The 19,876-nt window shown below is 43.5% G+C and overlaps 1 protein-coding gene across 3 annotated transcripts in view; it reads right to left on the bottom strand.

Annotated features, from left to right (window-relative positions):
* piwil2 (piwi-like RNA-mediated gene silencing 2) overlaps positions 1-19,876 on the bottom strand; it is a 95,304-nt gene that overhangs the window by 70,561 nt on the left and 4,867 nt on the right. For 2 of the 3 annotated variants that reach the window (XM_015972008.3, XM_015972007.3), the window contains exon 5: positions 4,243-4,418. In XM_015972008.3, coding sequence (XP_015827494.3) covers positions 4,243-4,418 — 176 coding nt within the window. The remainder of the gene's footprint in view (positions 1-4,242; positions 4,419-19,876) is intronic. The other variant, XM_015972009.3, reaches the window with a different exon arrangement.

Raw genomic sequence — 19,876 nt, 5'->3', positions numbered from 1 at the left:
GTGTAAAAACTGCTATTTTTAACATATTTTTAGGTCCGACGTGTTGCTACCAGACGTACAGTGTGAGCACATGACTCGTGAGATCTGCCCTGCGCTGAAGTTGTACAGTTTGAGCTGAAGCTGTGTTACGAGTGAAAAAGTTGCACAGTGTCCGCCCAGCTTATTATAATGTTCACTGTAATGCATCTTGATGTTCTTAACAAATAAATTTAATCAAAGATATTGGTCAATAATGCCAAATATGTAAATTTGTGTTTCAGTCATTTTTATACTGGCTTAAAAATACTTCATTAAGTCTACTGAGCAGGGGTGTAGAATGTTTTTAATAAGGCCAGCCCAGAAATGATCTTGGACCAAAATAAAGGGGGCAGAAAGTCAAATAAAGGGGGCAAAAGAAGACGTTTTTCCAGACGCCAAGAAAAATTAAATGCCAAATCCACCCTGCAAAGTGTGTCACTGAGAGTTTAAAACAGAAATTATTCTTGTGCAAATATTGGTGTACTCACCTTTAATACTAGTTATTACAATGCAGCAGTCGCTGGATTGGTGCAGTTCAAAGTGGAGTGCATCATATAAAACAATGTTAACATAAAGGTGAGACGTGTCATCCCCCCCGCCAACACCACCTCCACCACAGCTGGAAAAATTCCTAGGGGAAACACTGGTACCTATGATGAAAATTACTGACCTCTGTCATCATTTTAAGTGGGAGAACTTGCACAATCGGTGGCTGACTAAATACTTTTTTGACCTACTGTATATCCTTATGTTGTGGGAGCAGTGATAATTTGGTTTCATTGTTTTTGTGTATCCCCGTTTTTCTGCAGTTCAAGAAGCACATTCTTGTTCATCATTTATTAGGTTTTTTTTTGTGAATCCCCTTCTCTTTCACTAGTGTCTCCACATCAGTTGCGATTTAAAACCACTGAAAATATTTCTAATAAAGTTCTAGTGTCAGGCGTGGCATTATAGCAGAAACTATAATGCTCCATCTGTGAGAGAAAAACTGTAAGGCTTGTCTTCAACATTCAGACATCAATTCTGATAGCTTCACAAGACAGACACGGTAAAAAATAAATAAAAGAATAGACATGCTTGTCTATATATTTTTCTTATTTCCTGAGGCAACTCTTTCCGCTGCTTCTTCTGGCCCAGTTGAGTATGGTGCACACCATGTCACCAAAACACACACACAGTGACTACCTATATAGGCCCACAGACTGATTACAAGGTTGTAGACACATGTGGTGCTACTTAGTGGACACACCTTGAATTAACATGTCCCTTTGGTCACATTTTTAGTCTTTCCTTGGGGTACCACCTTCTTTGTTCAGCCCTGTTCTGAGTTTTTTTTATTTTTTATTTCGTGGTTGAAAAGCAATGTCGGACTTCAGTTGGTTAAATTTCATAGATTTTTTATTTATTATTAAGTTTGCCAGATTCAAGTTATTTCTGGTACAATTGTGGGTTTTTCTTTCATTGAATGAAGGTGTATTAATTTATTATTAAGTTTGCCAGATTCAAGTTATTTCTGGTACAATTGTGGGTTTTTCTTTCATTGAATGAAGGTGTAGAGTGATTCTTTAAAGGGTACCAACTAGGGATGCTCCAATCAGGTTTTAATCTGCCGATCACCGATAACGATCAGCCAAGAGGCCGATCATGGCCGATCAGCCGATTTCCGATACCAATTACATAGATTGGCTGTAAATTGTTCATTTAGCTATGGTGAGTTCTAATGCATGTGTTACATATTAATTCAGAAAAAACATGGTTTTACTTCACTTCAAATTGCTCTCTTTAGGCTACAAATAGTGCAAAACAGTCAATATCTCACATCACCGCCTAAATCAAATTAAGTAACCATGGATACATTCAGATACAGCCAGTGAGCTGTTAAGCTCAGCATTGACACAGGACTGACATCTGAGCTCCAAATGTCACTTGTGAAACTCACAGAGGATGAGACGCTTTCTTTAAGGAGTCCCTCGATGAAAGAATACACTGTCTGGTGGAGCTCTGGAAGGGCTACGTCGGCAAAATATTTACGTCCCGGTAGCATGTAGCGAGATTCCAAGTGGGTTAGTAGTCGGCGGAATCCGGCGTCTTCCACAACTGAAAAAGGCTGGTCGTCAAGTCCAATAAACTCGATGATTTTACGGGTAATTTGCTTAGCCTTTTGACTGTCACGCTCATATGGGCGAGTGTTGCCGAGCGTCGGCTGCGTTAGCTGCCGTCTGACTGTGGCTGCATTAGCAGGCTTCTTTTCATTGTCTGCAGTAAGCCTAAAAAACTCACCATGCTCCGCCAAGTGTTTAGTCTTTAAATGTCGGATCAAATTCGTTGTGTTGAATTTTTTTGAAGTGCTTCCTCCGCGGGGTATGTTTTCGTTGCAAGTGTTGCAAGACGCAAACTTAATATCACTCTCGCACACCGTAAAGAAGTTCCACACGGCAGACATGTTTGTCTTTGCGGGTTTGCCGCCACGCGCATGCGCACTAAGCGGGTAGAAGCGGAAGGGTGAACTACCGGCCGGGAAGAGTAGCACCAGTGCCAGATCGGAAATGAAAGGCAGTGATCGGCGATCACAGATCACACACTTTTGCAGGAAAATCGGCCGATAATTATCTGTGGCCGATCAATCGGAGCACCCCTAGTACCAACAATTTTGTTCACATCTGTATTTCATTAATTCAACTTAGACTGAAAGACCATGTAAAGGCCTTCAGAAGTGTTTTGAGATTTAGAGAGTGTGACACTTTGAGCCAAAAATATTGAATATTTTCACAATATTCTAATTGTCTGTGATTTAGAATTTGGGGTTTTCATAAGATGCAAGCCATAACCATCAAAACTCTAACAAAGGCTAGAAATATCTCACTTTGCATTTAATGAGTCTCTCATATATTAGTTCCACATTTTAGGTTGAATTACTGACAGAAAAAACGTTTGCACAATGTTCAAATTTTTGGAGTTTCATCTACACGCACCTAAAGGATTATTAGGAACACCATACTAATACGGTGTTTGAACCCCTTTCACCTTCAAACTGCCTTAATTCTACGTGGCATTGATTCAACAAGGTGTTGAAAGCATTCTTTAGAAATATTTGCCCATATTGATAGGATAGCATCTTGCAGTTGATGAAGATTTGTGGGATGCACATCCAGGGCACGAAGCTCCGGAACCACCACATCCCAAAGATGCTCAATTGGATTGAGATATAGTGACTGTGGGTTCTGGTGAGATCTGGTGACTGCGGCTTTATGAAATGGTGCATTATCCTGCTGGAAGTAGCCATCAGAGAATGGGTACATGGTGATCATGAAGGGATGGATATGGTCAGAAACAATGCTCAGGAAGCCCGTGGCATTTAATGCTTAATTGGCACTAAGGGGCCTAAAGCGTGCCAAGCAAACATCCCCCACACCATTATACCACCAGCCTGCACAGTGGTAACAAGGTAGGATGGATCCATGTTTTCATTCTGTTTATGCCAAATTCTGACTCTACCTTTTGAATATCTCAACAGAAATCGAGACTCAGCAAACCAGGCAACATTTTTCCAGTCTTCAACTGTCCAATTTTGGTGAGCTTGTGCAAATTGTAGCATTTTTCCTATTTGTAGTGGAGATGAGTGGAACCCGGTGGGGCCTTCTGCTGTTGTAGCCCATCCGCCTCAAGGTTGTGCGTGTTGTGGCTTCACAAATGCTTTGCTGTATTCCTCGGTCGTAACGAGTGGTTATTTCAGTCAAAGTTGCTCTTCTATCAGCTTGAATCAGTCAGCCCAATCTCCTCTGACCTCTAGCATCAACAAGGCATTTTCGCCCACAGGACTGGATGTTTTTCCCTTTTCACACCATTCTTTGTAAACCCAAGAAATGGTTGTGCATGAAAAACCCAGTAACAGAACAGACTGTGAAATACTCAGACCGGCCCATCTGGCAGCAACAACCATGCCACGCTCAAATTTGTTTAAATCACCTTTCTTTCCCATTCTAACATTCAGTTTGGAGTTCAGGGGATTATCTTGACCAGGACCACACCCCTAAACGCATTGCAGCCACTGCTACGTGATTGGTTGAATAGATAATTGCATTAAGGAGAAGTTGAACAGGTGTTCCTAATAATCCTTTAGGTGAGTGTATATCAATCAGTATATATGGATTCTAACCCAATTTGTTAAATGGTGATACTCTACTTTTTGCACACTTTTGATTATTAATCAGTGAAATTATTCACCTTTTTTACCTGCTAAGGGAGGATGAAGACGTTGGGTTGTTGGAGGTTCAGGTGATTGAGGTTTAATCGGATGAACTATTGGAGGCTCAGGTGTTTGAGGTTTATCCTGACCAAGAACATGAGAAGGAAGCATCACTTGTCCTCTTCCCAGCCCACCCATCATCTGAGGAGACAAACTTTGGCCAAAGAAAATGCAACATGTATGAGTGTCACTGTGTCCTGGGTTGAATGATGGTTTATTAAAAAACAAAATACAACATTTACTTTTTTGGCCCAAAATTTATAAAATATAATCTCATCTTAAAGGTCAAATATGTAAGAATAAAGCAAGAATGACATCCTGTGGTCAAATTTGGTTACCGCAGGCCATTTTCTAAGAAAAAGGTTACTCTCTCACTACCATTCCATAAGTTTTATGGCTGTTTCCAGTTACAAATAAGCACCAGAAAACTCTAGATGACAAACAATGATTCGCACACAGTAAGTTGTTAAGGAGATAAATACATTGTTATATTTAGTGTTAGCAAACCTAGGTGTTTTATAGGGATGAGCCGGATACTCGATAAAGCATTTTTGACGAATACAAGCATGAAACGAGTAAACTAGTAAATATCTGTAATCGTGCTGAAGGAAAATCCTCATTGGGTAACTGGCTGTCTTCACGCTCTGTGATTGGCCAGTCACATAGAGCGCCCGCCCCTCCCTACACACAAAACTCTCTAGCCGGCTGGGAGCGCAGTCTGTCCGGCTCATCCGCACACACACAAGACAGTAACGGATCTCGCTGTGATTGCTTCACTGTTGCTCACGTTTCTTCAGTTTTTCCTAGGTTTTCTTCAGCTCGTCTCTTTTTCGGTTGAATATTTAAAGTTACTTTTATCGTAACTTACATGGTGCATTTGACAAGACAGCTGACGTGCTGCATCAGTCACTCACTACCTCCGCTCCGGTCGTTTTTTTTTAACTCCATCTCTCTCCCCCTCACCCTCTCTATCTCTCTCAGACACACACACCTTAATCAACATTGTTTTGTTTAACTTTGTGTGGGGCAAAATGCCAAGAACGTTAAGAAAAAAATCAGTTTAATCAAATTAAAATAAGAAAAATATACATAAAGTTGTGTCTGGTTCTAGCATTTCATATTTCCTAGTTCCTACTGCATGAGTTCAGATGTATTAATCCATGCACTTAAATATTAATGTTCTAATTTTATTGAAACACTTTTTCTGAAATAGTTCCTTTACTATTGTGATCAAAAATATTTAATCTCAATTTTGAGGCTGCTCTGTAAATAGTTTTCAAATTAACAATACACATATCAACTTCTGATCATTCCATATCAATTTCAGACTTAAAATAAAATATTGATGTAAACCACTTCCGGTTAAACCACGCTTACTTCCGGGTTATGCCACGCCCATTCCGAGTACAGATACAAATAATTTAGTTGGTTGAACAGATACAGATAGTGGTGTACTCTCTCATCCCTAGGGTTTTACAGTTGGGAGCACATGCCACACTTCAGTAATGCACGGCGTAAATGGTATAAGGTATAACTGGTATGATTTTGGCCTATGATATAGAATTTTATACTACCGTCTACCCCAGGGGTCGGCAACCCATGGCTCTGGAGCCGCACGCGGCTCTTCCATCCATCTGATGCGGCTCTCTATGCTTGTAAAATAATAAATGGATATTAAAATAAAATGCTTTATATTTTACTGCATTAATTTTATATCGGTATGCAAATTCTAAATTTAAAGATTGTCTGCGTAAACCTGAACAGGTCCAACCCGGTCTGTGAGACCGGGTTGACTCGTCACGCTTGTGCGTGATCATATAGGCGCTTTCTGAGCTGAAGAGGATATGGGATTCTGGACTTCTCCTCAGACAGGCTTATGGATGCGTCACCACATTGGAGACAGGAACAAGTGCAATTCAGCCAAAGTTTCATTATCAGGGAACATTTTCTAACTGACAAGTCTCTCTGAGAGACAGGGTTTGGATAACACTTGCTTCAGTGGGAGGAATCTTCCCACATGGCTCTGGTTCTGTGACACGCTCCCTCCAAGCCCCTCTCCACATCTTCAGCTCGCTGTGCACCTTACGTGTGCGCTGACGGCGAGCTGAGCTGAGCACAATGTCCAGCTCAGATGTTCAGATGGGGATCTTTTGAGTGATTTAGCTGCATCTGCGATGTGCGTAACAAATAAAATATCAGTTTGTCTGCATGCGTCGGGGATAATTCTTTCTATTCTTTCTCTGTCAAAATAAACAGTTAAATACGGGAACTGTCCAGCAGAGGCGGATTTAGCAATTTGGGGGCCCAAGGCAAACACAGACATAGGGCCCCTTACACTAAATTTTCGACAATCTTACCTTTAACTGGATTTGCAAAACTCTCCCCTCTTCTCACGAGTTATTTTCCCTTTTTATTAGTCCTCCTCTTTTTTCCTGTATTTCCCTCCCTTTGAGCGCTTTCAATATTTGCTCTGCTTTCTTTTTCCTGTCAGTGCTCCAGTGCTTTAGACTTAGTTTTTATTTCTATTTTCCATTTTGGTCTATGCTTTCCTCCCTTTAAACATTTTCCATTGTCTTTCCTGCTTCCTTTTGATGTCTTTCCTTTCGGCTTCCTTTTGATGTTTACATCGAAAAACGACGTCACTTTCAGAAGTTAAGATAAAAGCTTTTATGAAGCATGCTGCTTCTTTCACTTATTGGAGCCACTAGGATAACCATTTCATGCTTAATATTTTCGAACGCTCCTGCCTCTTCTCTTATTTGTGGTCTTATGGCACTTGGCAAACAACAATTTGGTGCATTACCACCACCAACTGGATTGGAGTGGAATGACTACCAATCACTTCCTGTTTGTGCATCGCTGTCTTAATAACCCTCTTATGACCATAATTATAACAGGGCCACCTGGTATGTTTTTTAATCTTATGGCTGTAAAATTGTAATAAAAAGTGCAAAGTGTGTGTAACCTCAGCTTTCAGTGTATGGTTTGTATTTAGAATTCATTTCTATTAAAACCTTTAAAAAATCAGCTTAAAAGTGAAAAAGGCAAAAAACGGACTTGAATTTTTTACATTTATTACTGAACATGAACTTCAAAATTACTGGGCAAACAATCTGGAATGAACAATTTAAACTTTGAACTGTAATGCATCTATTCTTAAAAAAGTTTTAACCTTGGTATCTTTTTTAGCAGTTTTAAGACCATTTATTTTTGTAAACTTTCAGACGTTTTTTTTGATGTGGTAGACCTTTAAGCAGTTTCTCTCCAGCTGCAGGCAGAGCGCATCTCACACTGCAATGGGCTGCTTCTCTTGCACACCGTGCACTGCTATACCAAAAACTTGTTTTAGCAAAAATAATTATTTATTGTAAAAAGATAAATAATGCCGGAATGAAGCTGAATCTTACAATTAGCAAATAAATGAGGGTTGTTCAAATAAAAAAAATAAAGACGGAACAAACATTCATACCCTGGTTCACCAGAGATCTGTCCTTCTTCGTGGTCACTGTCTTCAGATATAAGCCTTCTGGGACACCTAATAGATCGTGTTGATTTTCTTTGAGGCATTTCCATAATTTCATGAAGGCTTTTTATGCTAATTAGCTTCCCCGGTCCGTTATCCGCTTTCACCGCGGCGCTGCACTTCGTTTCAATCAGGCTGTACAGCAGGATTTCCCCTCGTAGCGATATTGTCCATAACTCTGATTGCTTCATGCTATAGATCGCTGGAAAGCTGTTTATTATGTACTTTTAGGAACCGTTGGGATTTTTTGAATCTGATCAGCCATTCAAAAGTTATAAAACGGAGCATTCTGGATAACAAACTCAGCACGCCTCTGAATCAGTGTTGTGATTCGTTGCGCTCAAGACAGGGAATCCCGGTGGCTACCGTAATGTATTGCATATGCACAAAAAGCCCCATTTTTAATCTTTTCAGCACTTTTGGAATTTTAATGACATCTTGAACAGTTCAGGAATTATGGTAATGAGAAGTGCGCATGTCCAATCCCGTCTGCGGCGACAGATTGGTCATAAGAATATTGTGGCATTAACAGAGGGTTGCCGGCGGTCAGGGCTAGGGGCCCCCCCAACACAAGGGGGCCCCAGGTGGCCGCCGACTTATGCCTAATGGTAAAACTGCCTTTGCTGTCCAGTCAACACAAGCCCTGCTTTTAACTATTTTGTTTTCTTTTGAAAATTGTTGCAAAAAGATAAAATAAACTTGATAAACACCAGAGACAGGCGCACTCTGCCTTAATATCAGTCACTGTAAATGAGGGAAAAACAAATTGATTGGATCCTTTTCTTATCTTCCCCACCTACAAAGTTTAATTACAATAACCAAACGTGACAGAGCTAGGATTTGTATTCTGAACAGTTCAAACATGTTTTAAATAGAAACGTGTGACAAAAGTGGAACTTGCTCAGTAAAACCGCTAACAGGGTGAAAAATATCAAAATACTGTAGGCAGAGACAGGCTACAACTTCTGGATCCATTTTATATAGGGCTGCTCAATTAATCGAATTTTAATCACAATTACGATCTGAGTTTTGAACGATTATACAAACAAAACAAGCCGATTATTTGCTCCTCCCACTTGCGCTGCCCTGAGTTGCAAATGAAGCACTCCTCCCACAGTGTTGCCAACGTAGCGACTAGGACGCTATTTCCAACAGCTTTTCAGACCCCCTTCTTGACTTTTTAAATCTTAAAAGTACCTAGCGAACACCTCAGAAACATCTCTGGTAACCCTTAGCTACTTTCTGGATAACTGTCGTAGACATTTCCTGCAGGTTAGCTAAACACTCCGCCTGCGCTCCGGACCGTTCTTCAGGACAATGGGAAAGGGAATGATGTAGTGATGTGTCAGTCGCTATAGAAACGGCTCTCAGAACCGGCTCCTTGTTGGAGTAACCAGAGTGAGTGACACACACCGTACTTGCGGGCTCCTGAGCCGCAAAAAACGGCTAAATATGCACGTGCGGCACGCTAAACACACATGCAGCTTGCTCCTGATTGCTGTGAGACTGGGTTGGGGGGTGTGTGTGCAGCTGTAGTTGGGACAATTATTACATTAACTGATGGACTTGTAAATAAATAGTTTATAAATAAGGTAGAAATAAGTTCATCACGCTGATAACTAATAACTAATCTCTCTGAGGACACGGTGCTAGTGTACTCTCCTACAGCACCTTGACACGACTCAATAAATGTTATGTAACATTTTGTGAACATCACTTCATTTGCGTTTATTTGTTATAAATGCCACTGTATAATTCATGCTGTCAGTATTTGCAAGATATTGGTATTTGGGTCTGTACTGGTTAGACTTACAGAAGTTAAACCAAGGTCTATAGCCCTTAGGTCATAAACTATGAGCTATAAGTATATTAGTCTTTTTATATTGGGAATAAGGAGTTATTTTAGTGATCATCTTGTTTCTTATTTTTGTCCTGATTGTGCCCTGAGCAGTTTTATGACTGAATAAAAACGAATAAAATCAGCATAAATTGAAAAATTGTCTTAAATAATCGAGATCTAAATTTCAGTCACAACAATCGTGATTATTATTTTTGCCATAATCGAGCAGCCCTACTTTTATACAAATTGTTTTATTGATTATGTTTTGTTGAAAGATAAATCTGACATACAGGAGCGACCGGTATTGGCTGCTGCCACCTGTTGTGATTGGTTTAAGCAGCGCTCTGCTGTGGCTCCCAGTGTTTTCTTTACTGTGGGAAACCGGTAATAAACTTTGATGGGAACAGGTTACCGACCCCTGGCCTAAGCTAATAAAACTAGTTAACTCTATGAAGCCCTCTATGTACTTTATTTAAATACAATTTCTTTGTTTAAAAATGCTTTCAGTCAATCCGTTCCAGTGTGCCCCCTATAAATGCTTCTCTGATTTCTGGTCAGGACCGTCAGGATCTGCTACTGAGTGGTTCTCCTCTTACCTGTCTGAGCGATCCTTCTCTGTGACTTTATCCGTTTGATCCCCCACCACCTATCTCACCCATGGTGTCTCAAGGTTCTATGCTGGGGCGTCTACTTTTACTTTAATAGCTTCCTCTTCAGCACATTCTAAACTCCTAATGGAATCTCCTATCATCTTTACACAGATGAAATCCAACTGTATATATATTTTTTATCCCCATGAGATGTCTAAGCTGCAGCTGTTAAGACACAGCCACTGTGGTTACATGCGCACTAGGGTTGTCACGGTGTGAAAATTTAACCTCATGGTTATTGTGATCAAAATTACCACGGTTTTCGGTATTATCGCGATATTTTTTTTTAAACGTGCAACATTTTCACACAATTAAATAAACCCTGTATGTCAGGAAATATTGTCCTCAGTTTGTGTCTAAATTTAGCCTAAAATGTGTTATTTTGTAGTTATGTTGTTTACATATTTGCCCATAACTTCTTATTTTTTGTCTGTTTGATGTCATCATTTTAAAAATATTAGATCAGATGATACTCAGTACTCAAGTAGCCTTCTAATCAGATACTTTTTTACCCTTACTTGAGTAATAAACCCTATATCAGGAAAATATTGTCCTCGGTTTGTGTCTTTCCAGTGAGCTTTGCAGATGTGGGAAAATGTCATCAGGCAGTAATCATTGTTAAATTCACAATGATTCTTGGAGAGAGACCAACTCTTATCTGCCCCTGGGAGCCCCGTAATGCATAGCGTCATTTCAACATGGGGTGTCCGCGATACGGTTTATATGCAGGTAGCGGCGCTGCGGCTGCTTTATATAACGACTCGTTGCATTCTCCCTCAACCCAAATCCTCGGATCACGCATTTCAGCTAAAACGCTAACGTTAGCTTGCCTTGCGTTGACTGTAGAGTTGTGGGTGATGGTCACGCACATGTGTCATGAGATTTGAAGCGTTGCTGCCTTTTCACAGACACTTTTTCTGCACGTGCTGCAAACAGGATAGTCGTCTTCTATCAACTGTCCCTCGGGATTCTTCAAATATCCAAAAAATGCCCGTACTTCCGACTTTGTCTTCTTTGAGGGACAAAAAAAATGTCCTGAGCGCTGCCGTCTCCTCCTTTGGCCATTATTTCAGCTTTAGCTTCAAGAAAGTTTTGGTTGTAAACAACAAAGTGTGCATGTGCCGCCGGCAACTTCAGCAGATGATACGGTGGCTGGTAAGGGTCACCGCGCCTACACCGCAGCCACGGTAAACCCACCGAGATAAAATAGTTTTTTTTTAAAAACAAGATGGTTATTATTATTGTCAACTTTTTTACCGGGGTTTAATGCTACAACAGTTACCGTGACAACCCTAATGCGCACTGACCACAATTTAAGTGGATCCAGGTTGATCTTATTGTAATAAGCTGTGAGTCTTTATCCTCAGGGTTTCCCTTACATAGGCGTAGCCGTGGCGGGCCGCCACGGCTGAAATCCCACCGCCACGCCTACAAGATCCCAAGTTTTTTTTTTGCGCTGTTTCCCGAAGAAGCAGCGGGAACTACTATGTTGTTGCTTGTGATCACAGCCGGCTGGCAGCAAGGAGGAGCAGGCAGGGCAAGGTGAAGTTACAGCAAAAGTTACTGAGTTTAAAATTAGAAAGGTAGCAGTGGATATAATGCTTTGTGGTTTACATGTTTCAATAGCATTAAGATAAACAAGTGTTGATGATCTTGACAGGGTTTCCTCCAGTGCTTAATAGGCCAGGTTCTCCTCCCCCACCAGGTTAAGCATCACTTATTCATGTAAAATTTATTTATTCATGTCTGACTTTAAGCACATCTAATACTGTATTACGATGTGAGCGCAACAGCGACAACTTAAGATCGATGTAAGAGCAGCCTGAGAGGTCGGGTGTTTTCATCTGAACCCTTAAAACCTCCAGCAGGCTACGCTGCACAATTGATGTGTTAGCGCACGGCGCTAACAACTTAGCGACGTGACATGTCTCGGAGAAAGCGTAAAACCACGTTGAACGCTTCTTCTGAAGCAGGAAAATAACACTTCTTCTTTAGCAGAGCACGAAGTCGCCTCGGCTCGTTCACGGCCGAGCCGGTGTCCGACACCGGGCTGAGCTCGAATAACATTGACCCAGCACAGCCACTGGGTCGTTGGAGCTGCCCCGTGACTGCCTGATGGAAAACCAGCGGGTTTCATCAGACTCGTAGTTTCTTGTTTTTGCTGGGGACCCCCTGTATTTTACCGCTCCCTCCTGCAGTCTTCCCCTATTAACATTTAAAATGATTCTGTAAATTCCGTGTATCAATAGAAAAAAATCTCTGCCAGCTGCAATAAATGTAGTCTCCAAATAATAAATAAGAGGTGCATTCATCTGTGTATCTCCTTTGATCCGCATTAGTGATATTCTCAGCACCAGAACAGTGAAGCAAAGAAAGATTCCTGAGTTTGTTAGTAATTTTATTTATTAGGTGCATCTAACCTGTTCAATTTTTCTCTGAAATGAGATCAAATCAGTGCTTCAATGGGTTGTCTCCAATCTGCACTGGAAAATTTTACTTTATTTAGAGACGTGTCATAATTTCTCCCCAAGCCGCCCACCGCCGGAAAAATTCCTAGGGGAAACTCTGATACTAGTTTGCATGCGCATTAAAAAACCAGTCCCTGAAATTTAGTTTGTTCTACTCTGGTACAGTAGGTGGAGACATGCGCCTTTTCATGTCGGCATTCTTTATGTTACCTAATAGCAACACAAGCAGTAAACAAATGCAGATGGAATTGAAACAGGATATGCATAATGGCTGAGGGAATGTACGACGCTGCAATGGGGTTACCTGTGTAAATTTGTGACATTTATTTATTTATTATCCATATCGGCTTATAGTGGCCAGAACCCGGTGTCATCTTCCAGAGAAAGGCTGATCTAGCATGATTATTTATTTGACAGATTATTTGCTCAGCCTTCTGACAAGTCAGGCTCACACAGACGAGTGTTGACGAGTGGCTGCATTTGACTATTGATGCTTTGTGTGAGTTTTTATTTCTGCAGTGAGACAAACGCACTTGAACCGTCACCTTATTGTGGTGGAGGAGTTTGAGTGCCCTAATGATCCTAGGAGCTATGTTGTCTGGGGCACTTTGTGCCACTGGTAGGGTCTCCCATGACAAATTGGTCTTAGGTGAAGAGTGAGACAAAGAACAGTTCACAGGATCCTTCACAGGATCTTTCATGGATGTGAATTCAAAGAGTTGGAGTACCCGGCCCGGGGGGTTACCAGGGTCCTACCCTGGAGCCAGGCCTGGGGTTGGGGCCCATGGGCGAGCGCCTGGTGGCCGGGCTTTTGCCCATGGGGCCCGGCCGGGCCCAGCCCGAACCGGATACATGGGCTCATCCAGCTCTGGACCCACCACTCGCAGGAGGAACAAGAAGGGTCCGGTGCAATGTGGATCGGGCGGCAGACCAAGGCGGGAGCCTTGGCGGTCTGATCCCCGGACAAGGAAACTGGCTTTTGGGACATGGAACTTCACCTCGCTGGCGGGGAAGGAGCAGGAGCTTGTGGCAGAGGTTGAGCGGTACCGGCTGGATATAGTCGGACTCACCTCAACACATAGCATTGGCTCTGGAACCTAAATCCTTGAGAGGGGGTGGACACTCTCCTTTGCTGGAGTTGCTCCAGGTGAGAGGCAGAGGGCTGGCTTTTTCTTAGCCCCAAGACTCTCTGCCTGTGTGTTGGGGTTTACCCCGGGGGACGAGAGGGTAGTTCCCTGCACCTTCGGGTCGGGGAATGGGTCCTGACTGTTGTTTGTGCTTATGGGCCAAATATCAGTACAGAGTACCCACCCTTTTTGGAGTCCCTGGGACGAGTGCTAGATAGTGCTGCATCAGGGGACTCCATTGTCCTGCTGGGGGACTTCAATGCTCACGTGGGCAATGACAGCTTGACCAGGAGGGGTGTGATTGGGAGGAATGGCCCGCCTGATTTGAACTCGAGTGACGTTTCGTTATTGGACTTCTGTGCAAGCCGCAGTTTGGCCATAACGAACACCATGTTCGAACATAAGGATGCTCATCGGTACACTTGGTACCAGGGCAGCCTAGGTCGCAGGTCGATGATACTTTGTAGTCGTATCATCTGACCTGCGGCCGTATGTTTTGAACACCCGAGTGAAGAGAGGGGCGGAGCTGTCAACTAATCACCACCTGGTGGTGAGTTGGATCAGATGGCAGGGGAAAATGCCGCGTAGACCTGGCAGACCCAAACGCATAGTGAGGGTCTGCTGGGAACGCCTGGCAGAAGAACCTGTTAAGACCGTCTTCAACTCCCACCTCCGGCAGAGCTTTGACCGTGTCCCGAGAGCAGTGGGGGACATTGATTCCAAGTGGGCCTTGATCCCCTCTGCGATTGTTGAGGCAGCTGTTGCTAGCTGTGGTCGCAAGGTGGCCAGTGCCAGTCGTGGTGGCAACCCCAGTAGCCGCTGGTGGACACCAGAGGTTCGGGGAGCCATCAAGCTGAAGGAGGCCTACAGGGCGTGGCTGGTCTGTGGGTCTCCGGAGGCAGCAGACAGGTACCGGATAGCCAAGCAGGGTGCAGCAGTGGCAGTTGCCGAGGCAAAATCTCGGGCGTGGGAGGAGTTTAGTGAGGCTATGGAGAAAGTATCGATCGGCTCCAAGGAGGTTCTGGCAAACTGTCCGGCGCCTCAGGAGAGGAAGGCAGCAACTCGCTCACACTGTTTACAGTGGGGATGGGGAGCTGCGGACGTCAACTGGGGCTATAGTCGGACGGTGGAAGGAATACTTTGAGGAGCTCCTCAATCCCACCTATGCGCATTCCGAGGAGGAACCAGAGCCGGGAGACCTGGGAATGGACTGTCCAATCTCGGGGGCAGAAGTTGCTGAGGTAGTCAACAACTACACAGCGACGGAGCCCCGGGGGGCGGATGAGGTTCGTCCTGGGTATCTCAAGGCTATGGATGTTGTAGGGCTCTCATGGTTGACACGTCTCTGCAACATTGCGTGGTCATGGGGGGCAGTTCCTGTCGAGTGGCAGACCAGGGTGGTGGTCCCCATCTTTTAGAAGGGTGACCTGAGGGTGTGTCCCAACTACAGGGGGATCACACTCCTCAGCCTCCCTGGAAAGGTCTACTCCAAGGTACTGGAGAGGAGGGTCTGATCGATAGTTGAATGTCAGATTGAGGAGGAGCAATGAGGTTTTCGTCCTGGCCGTGGAACTGTGGACCAGCTCTATACCCTTGCAAGGGTGATGGAAGGGGCATGGGAGTTTGCCCAACCAATCCACATGTGTTTTGTGGATTTGGAGAAGGCTTATGACCGTCTCTCCAGGGGCACCCTGTGGGGGACGCTCCAGGATTATCGGGTGGGTGGCTTTCTGTTAAGGGCCATTCAGTCCCTTTACCAGAGGAGCGTGAGTTTGGTCTGCATAGCCGATAGTAAGTAGGACCTGTTCCCGGTGAGGGTTGGACTCCGCCAGGGCTGCCCTTTGTCACTGGTTCTGTTCATTACCTTTATGGACAGAATTTCTAGGTGCAGCCGTGGTGTGGAGTGTGTCGAGTTTGGTGGCAGGAGAATCTCATCTCTACTTTTTGCGGATGTGGTCCTCCTAGCTTCATCCAGCTCTGACGTTCAGCTCATGCTGTGTAGGTTCGCGGCCGAGTTGAGTTTCCTCCATAGGGTGGCCGGGCTCAGCCTTAGAGATAGGGTGAGGAGCTCGGACATTCAGGAGGGACTCGGAGTAGAACCGCTGCTCCTCCGGATCGAAAGGAGCCAGTTGAGGTGGTTTGGGCATCTGGTCAGGATGCCAACCTGGACGCCTCCCCGGGGAGGTGTTCGGGCATGTCCTGCCGGCAGGAGGCCCCCGGGTCGACCCAGGAAACGTTAGAGAGGTTATATCTCCAATCTGGTCCGGGAACGCCTTGGGGTCCTGCCGGAGAATCTGGTGGAGAAGGCCGGGAAGAGGACTGTCTGGAGCTCCCTAGTTGGGATACTGCCCCCGCGACCCGGACCAGGATAAGCAGAGGAAGACGATGACGACGGCGAATTGGTTCTTGGTTGGTACCACGGAATTTGGCCAGTGCTTTCAAGCTATTGGCCAGACGAGGCATTAAAATTGTAGAAATTCAGTATAACTACACTATACCATCTATAAAAATATGAACTGGGTTCAGTATTACATTTTGTTAAGGAAATATCTTCATAAGTCATAACAGAACATCAAAATCCTCTCCTCCAGACAGAGAAAAACTGTGTTTTGCATACGTCACTCCAACACATAAAACAAGGTAGCTGTTGTTGCTAGTATTGTGAATAACTGTATTTTGTTTACTTTTGTGCTCTTAATTATTAAAGAAAATTGCATTTACAGCTGCAGCAAAAGGTCTGAGCCATATATTCGTGTCCTACATGCATTTTTAAATAACACAGGTCTGATCTAAAATGATAACCTACATATTTAATCCATCTAGAAAAGGGATTCCCAAAGTGTGGTGCGCGCACCACTGGGGGTGCGCAAGGTGAAAAGTGTAATGGCTGCGGAGCTCAGAGAAGTCTGTCATATGTCACCATTAGCGTAGAAACTCATTTGTGGGTGGGCCAAAGAAAAAGTAAGTGGGCCCAATAAATGTAATTGAAAACAAGTATATTTTTGCACGCGTGTCCTCCACGTGTGCCCTAGCTTCATAATAACAATGTGCCGAGCTTCAGCACTCTGGCCTGCGCACGCCGATATGTTCCATATTTGATCATTTTTAACGGTGTTGGAGAAATCTGAAGGTGGCGAGTCATTCTGGCAGATTGTAATTAACACCCTGTCTCATGCAGGTGTCCTGACATTGTAAACCTCACACTGAACATTGTGGATGGAACAAAATAACAAGAAATGATTCCCATTCAGGCTATTGACAGCGCGCTGAAGATCTGAAGTTCAGAGTGCGTCTGTCAGTGGTCAGACGCGTTCCAGCGGAACCACGGCTCACGGGTGCACATGTGAGCACATCTGGGCTGGGCAGAAGTAATTTTACAACATTGGTTTAAATAGCGCCAATAACGAGACGCGGTGACTTGAGCGGCTGTGCCGCGCACGCGTGCACACACACACACAGATTCAATAAGCGCGAACGCTGCTTTAACTCCGGCGCGCTGTCAGACTGAAGGCAGAAATGAACGCTGCCTCCACCGTGATAAAAACTTTTAAGAGGTTATTTTTTTATTCAAGGTCAAATTAAGATATTAGCTTCTGGGATGAGTCGGGTCCGCTACAGCCAGTGACTCCTCATGAACCTGACCACAAGTCCTGTTACTGCAGCATTTGTTATTCCAGTCAGCGTGGCAGCGGATCGCAGATTCAGCCACACCATAAAACAGCAATAAGTCGGTCTGAGGTAAAAGTGAACATCATGGCTATATCTTGTCCCCTATTGACATTTGATTACGCACAAGTAGGTGATCAGCTCAGGTTTACGCAGAACAGAAGGAAGGAGAGCGCTCTGGCCGCACAGGTTAAAACGTTCCTACTTTAAGAAAACCGTTAAATTGCATTGTTTATGTGCTACCTGGGCACTCTAAATATTTATTTAAAATGAAACCAAAGGAAATTGTAATGGTATCGAATGTTTATTAATTACTATTTAAAAAATGAAAGTGATGGGGAATTTTTTTAATCCTGTCTGTTTAGCTTGACATCTTTATGGGGGCTGGGGCGTCGACAGGGTCGGGACATAGAAGGGGGTGCGCGGCTAAATAAGTTTGGGAACCACTGATCTAGAACTGCACCGCTACTTCTGGACTCCAGATGAGTCCCGTTAGCATGACTGCAGCAAAACTGCTAACCGTGTTAGCTCCAGTAAGGAAAAAACAAGTCATCTGGGAAAGCTACTACACACACGCACGCACGCACACACAGATATAATCTTAAGGATTATCTCCATATTTCGACAATCGATCCTTCTGGGACCGGTAGAATCTCCGTGTTATCCTGGATTAGTCCCAACAACGAGCAGAGCTAGCGAGTTACTACAGCATCAGGAAGATTTATTCTGATAAATTATCAGTTAAATATTTTGTAGAGTTATATCAATATATACACACAGCGGCAAAACTGGCAGTGCATTATTTTATTTATCTGTAGATTATTGAATTATATTGACAGATAGTGGAGCTAAAACCATCTGAGAACTCGTCAGCTTAAAGCTCCCGGTGGAGCACAGAAATGAAAATTAAAATAGAAAAGTAAACTGTACCGATTTTGATTCTGAAGATGGACACATACCTGCAAACTCTGAGGGTATGAAAAAGGTGACAACACATCCCGCCCTCAACACGCCCACTTTCTGCCATAAATTGTCAATGCAAAGTGCCTTGTGTTTTGTGCCGTGTTTTACTTTTTCTGTGTGCGCACGAAGTGGTACAAGTGGTAATGCTGCTGGAAATGATAATTTTATCCTTCTCAGCAGCCAACACATTCTCACACCATATGCGTCGAAAAATGACGTGGTGTGATCAAGCGTTTGTTTTCAACCTGTTGGGAACTCCTGCATGTTGGGAAGCGAGGCACAGTGCCAGAGCGTCGTTTTCCGATGCCTGCGTAAAAACTGAGATTTCACCTCTAACGATTTAACTGTCCCCTCACCCCCATCCTAATCTTAACCCCGTATGTCAGTCTAACTTTAAGCGTGTTTTAGAGGAACAATAAAACGTGAAGCAAAGCTTTGCATGTGCAAGCTGGTTAAGGTTAGGATGGGGGTGAACGGAAGGTTAAATAGCAAGAGGGTAAAGGTCACAATTCGGTCAAACCTCCGTTTTACCGCAGGCATCGGAATCAGACGCGCTGTGCCAGAGCGTCGGTTTTTCAACGCTTAGGGTGTGAGAATGTGTTGCTGCAGGTGCTCTCCATGTCAAAAATGTGCGTAAGCCAGGTCCTTAATTAACTTAAAGTTGCACACCTTTTTCCACTACGTTTTCTTTTATAAATCCCAGAGTTTGCGTGGAAAGCTGCTTACGCAGTTTTACAACCGTTTTCACAAGCTTTATAAATGAGGCCCCTACTCTATTATTTATATACTTCTTGTTGGAATAATTAAAATAAACTCAACGTGATTGTAACCCAGGTTTCAGGATAGTTTTAATTATATTAATATAGTTTGTAGTTGTTTAAAAATAAATTAAACAAATAAAAAAAACTTATATTATAGAAATGTTACTGTTATTGTTCAGACTTTTAAGACATCAGACTTTTATTTTTGTAAACGGATGTTGTGCGAGCCATGTGATTGATAACAGCCAACCGGATCGCTCGGTTGCTTAGTCGTAGCTAAGCGAGGGAGAAGAGCAGCAACACCCAGAACTACTGCAGCACGCAGAGCTACCGCAGCGAAAGAGAGAAGGAGAGCTGAAGATTTAAAAGAAATTGCCTAAGGCGAATTTTCCTTTTGTGACCAAAAATACAGCAAGAAACGTTTTTGATGTTCCAATCTGTTCCAGTTGGAGACGTTTTGTAAAGTTGTGAAAAGGACTTGGTGAGTTAAAAGAAATGTATAATTTTAGTTGAGCAAAGATGTGTAATGTAACTATTATTTCATGTAAATGTGGCGCTAAAGTAGTGACTGGGTGAAATGGGGAAGCATGTTATGGTGAGTGCTGGAGGGAGAA

This window comes from Nothobranchius furzeri, chromosome 17 (genome assembly GCF_043380555.1).
Source record: "Nothobranchius furzeri strain GRZ-AD chromosome 17, NfurGRZ-RIMD1, whole genome shotgun sequence".
Lineage (NCBI taxonomy): Eukaryota > Metazoa > Chordata > Actinopteri > Cyprinodontiformes > Nothobranchiidae > Nothobranchius > Nothobranchius furzeri.
Note: the sequence above shows the minus strand (reverse complement) of the source record. Positions and strands in the feature narration are given on the sequence as shown.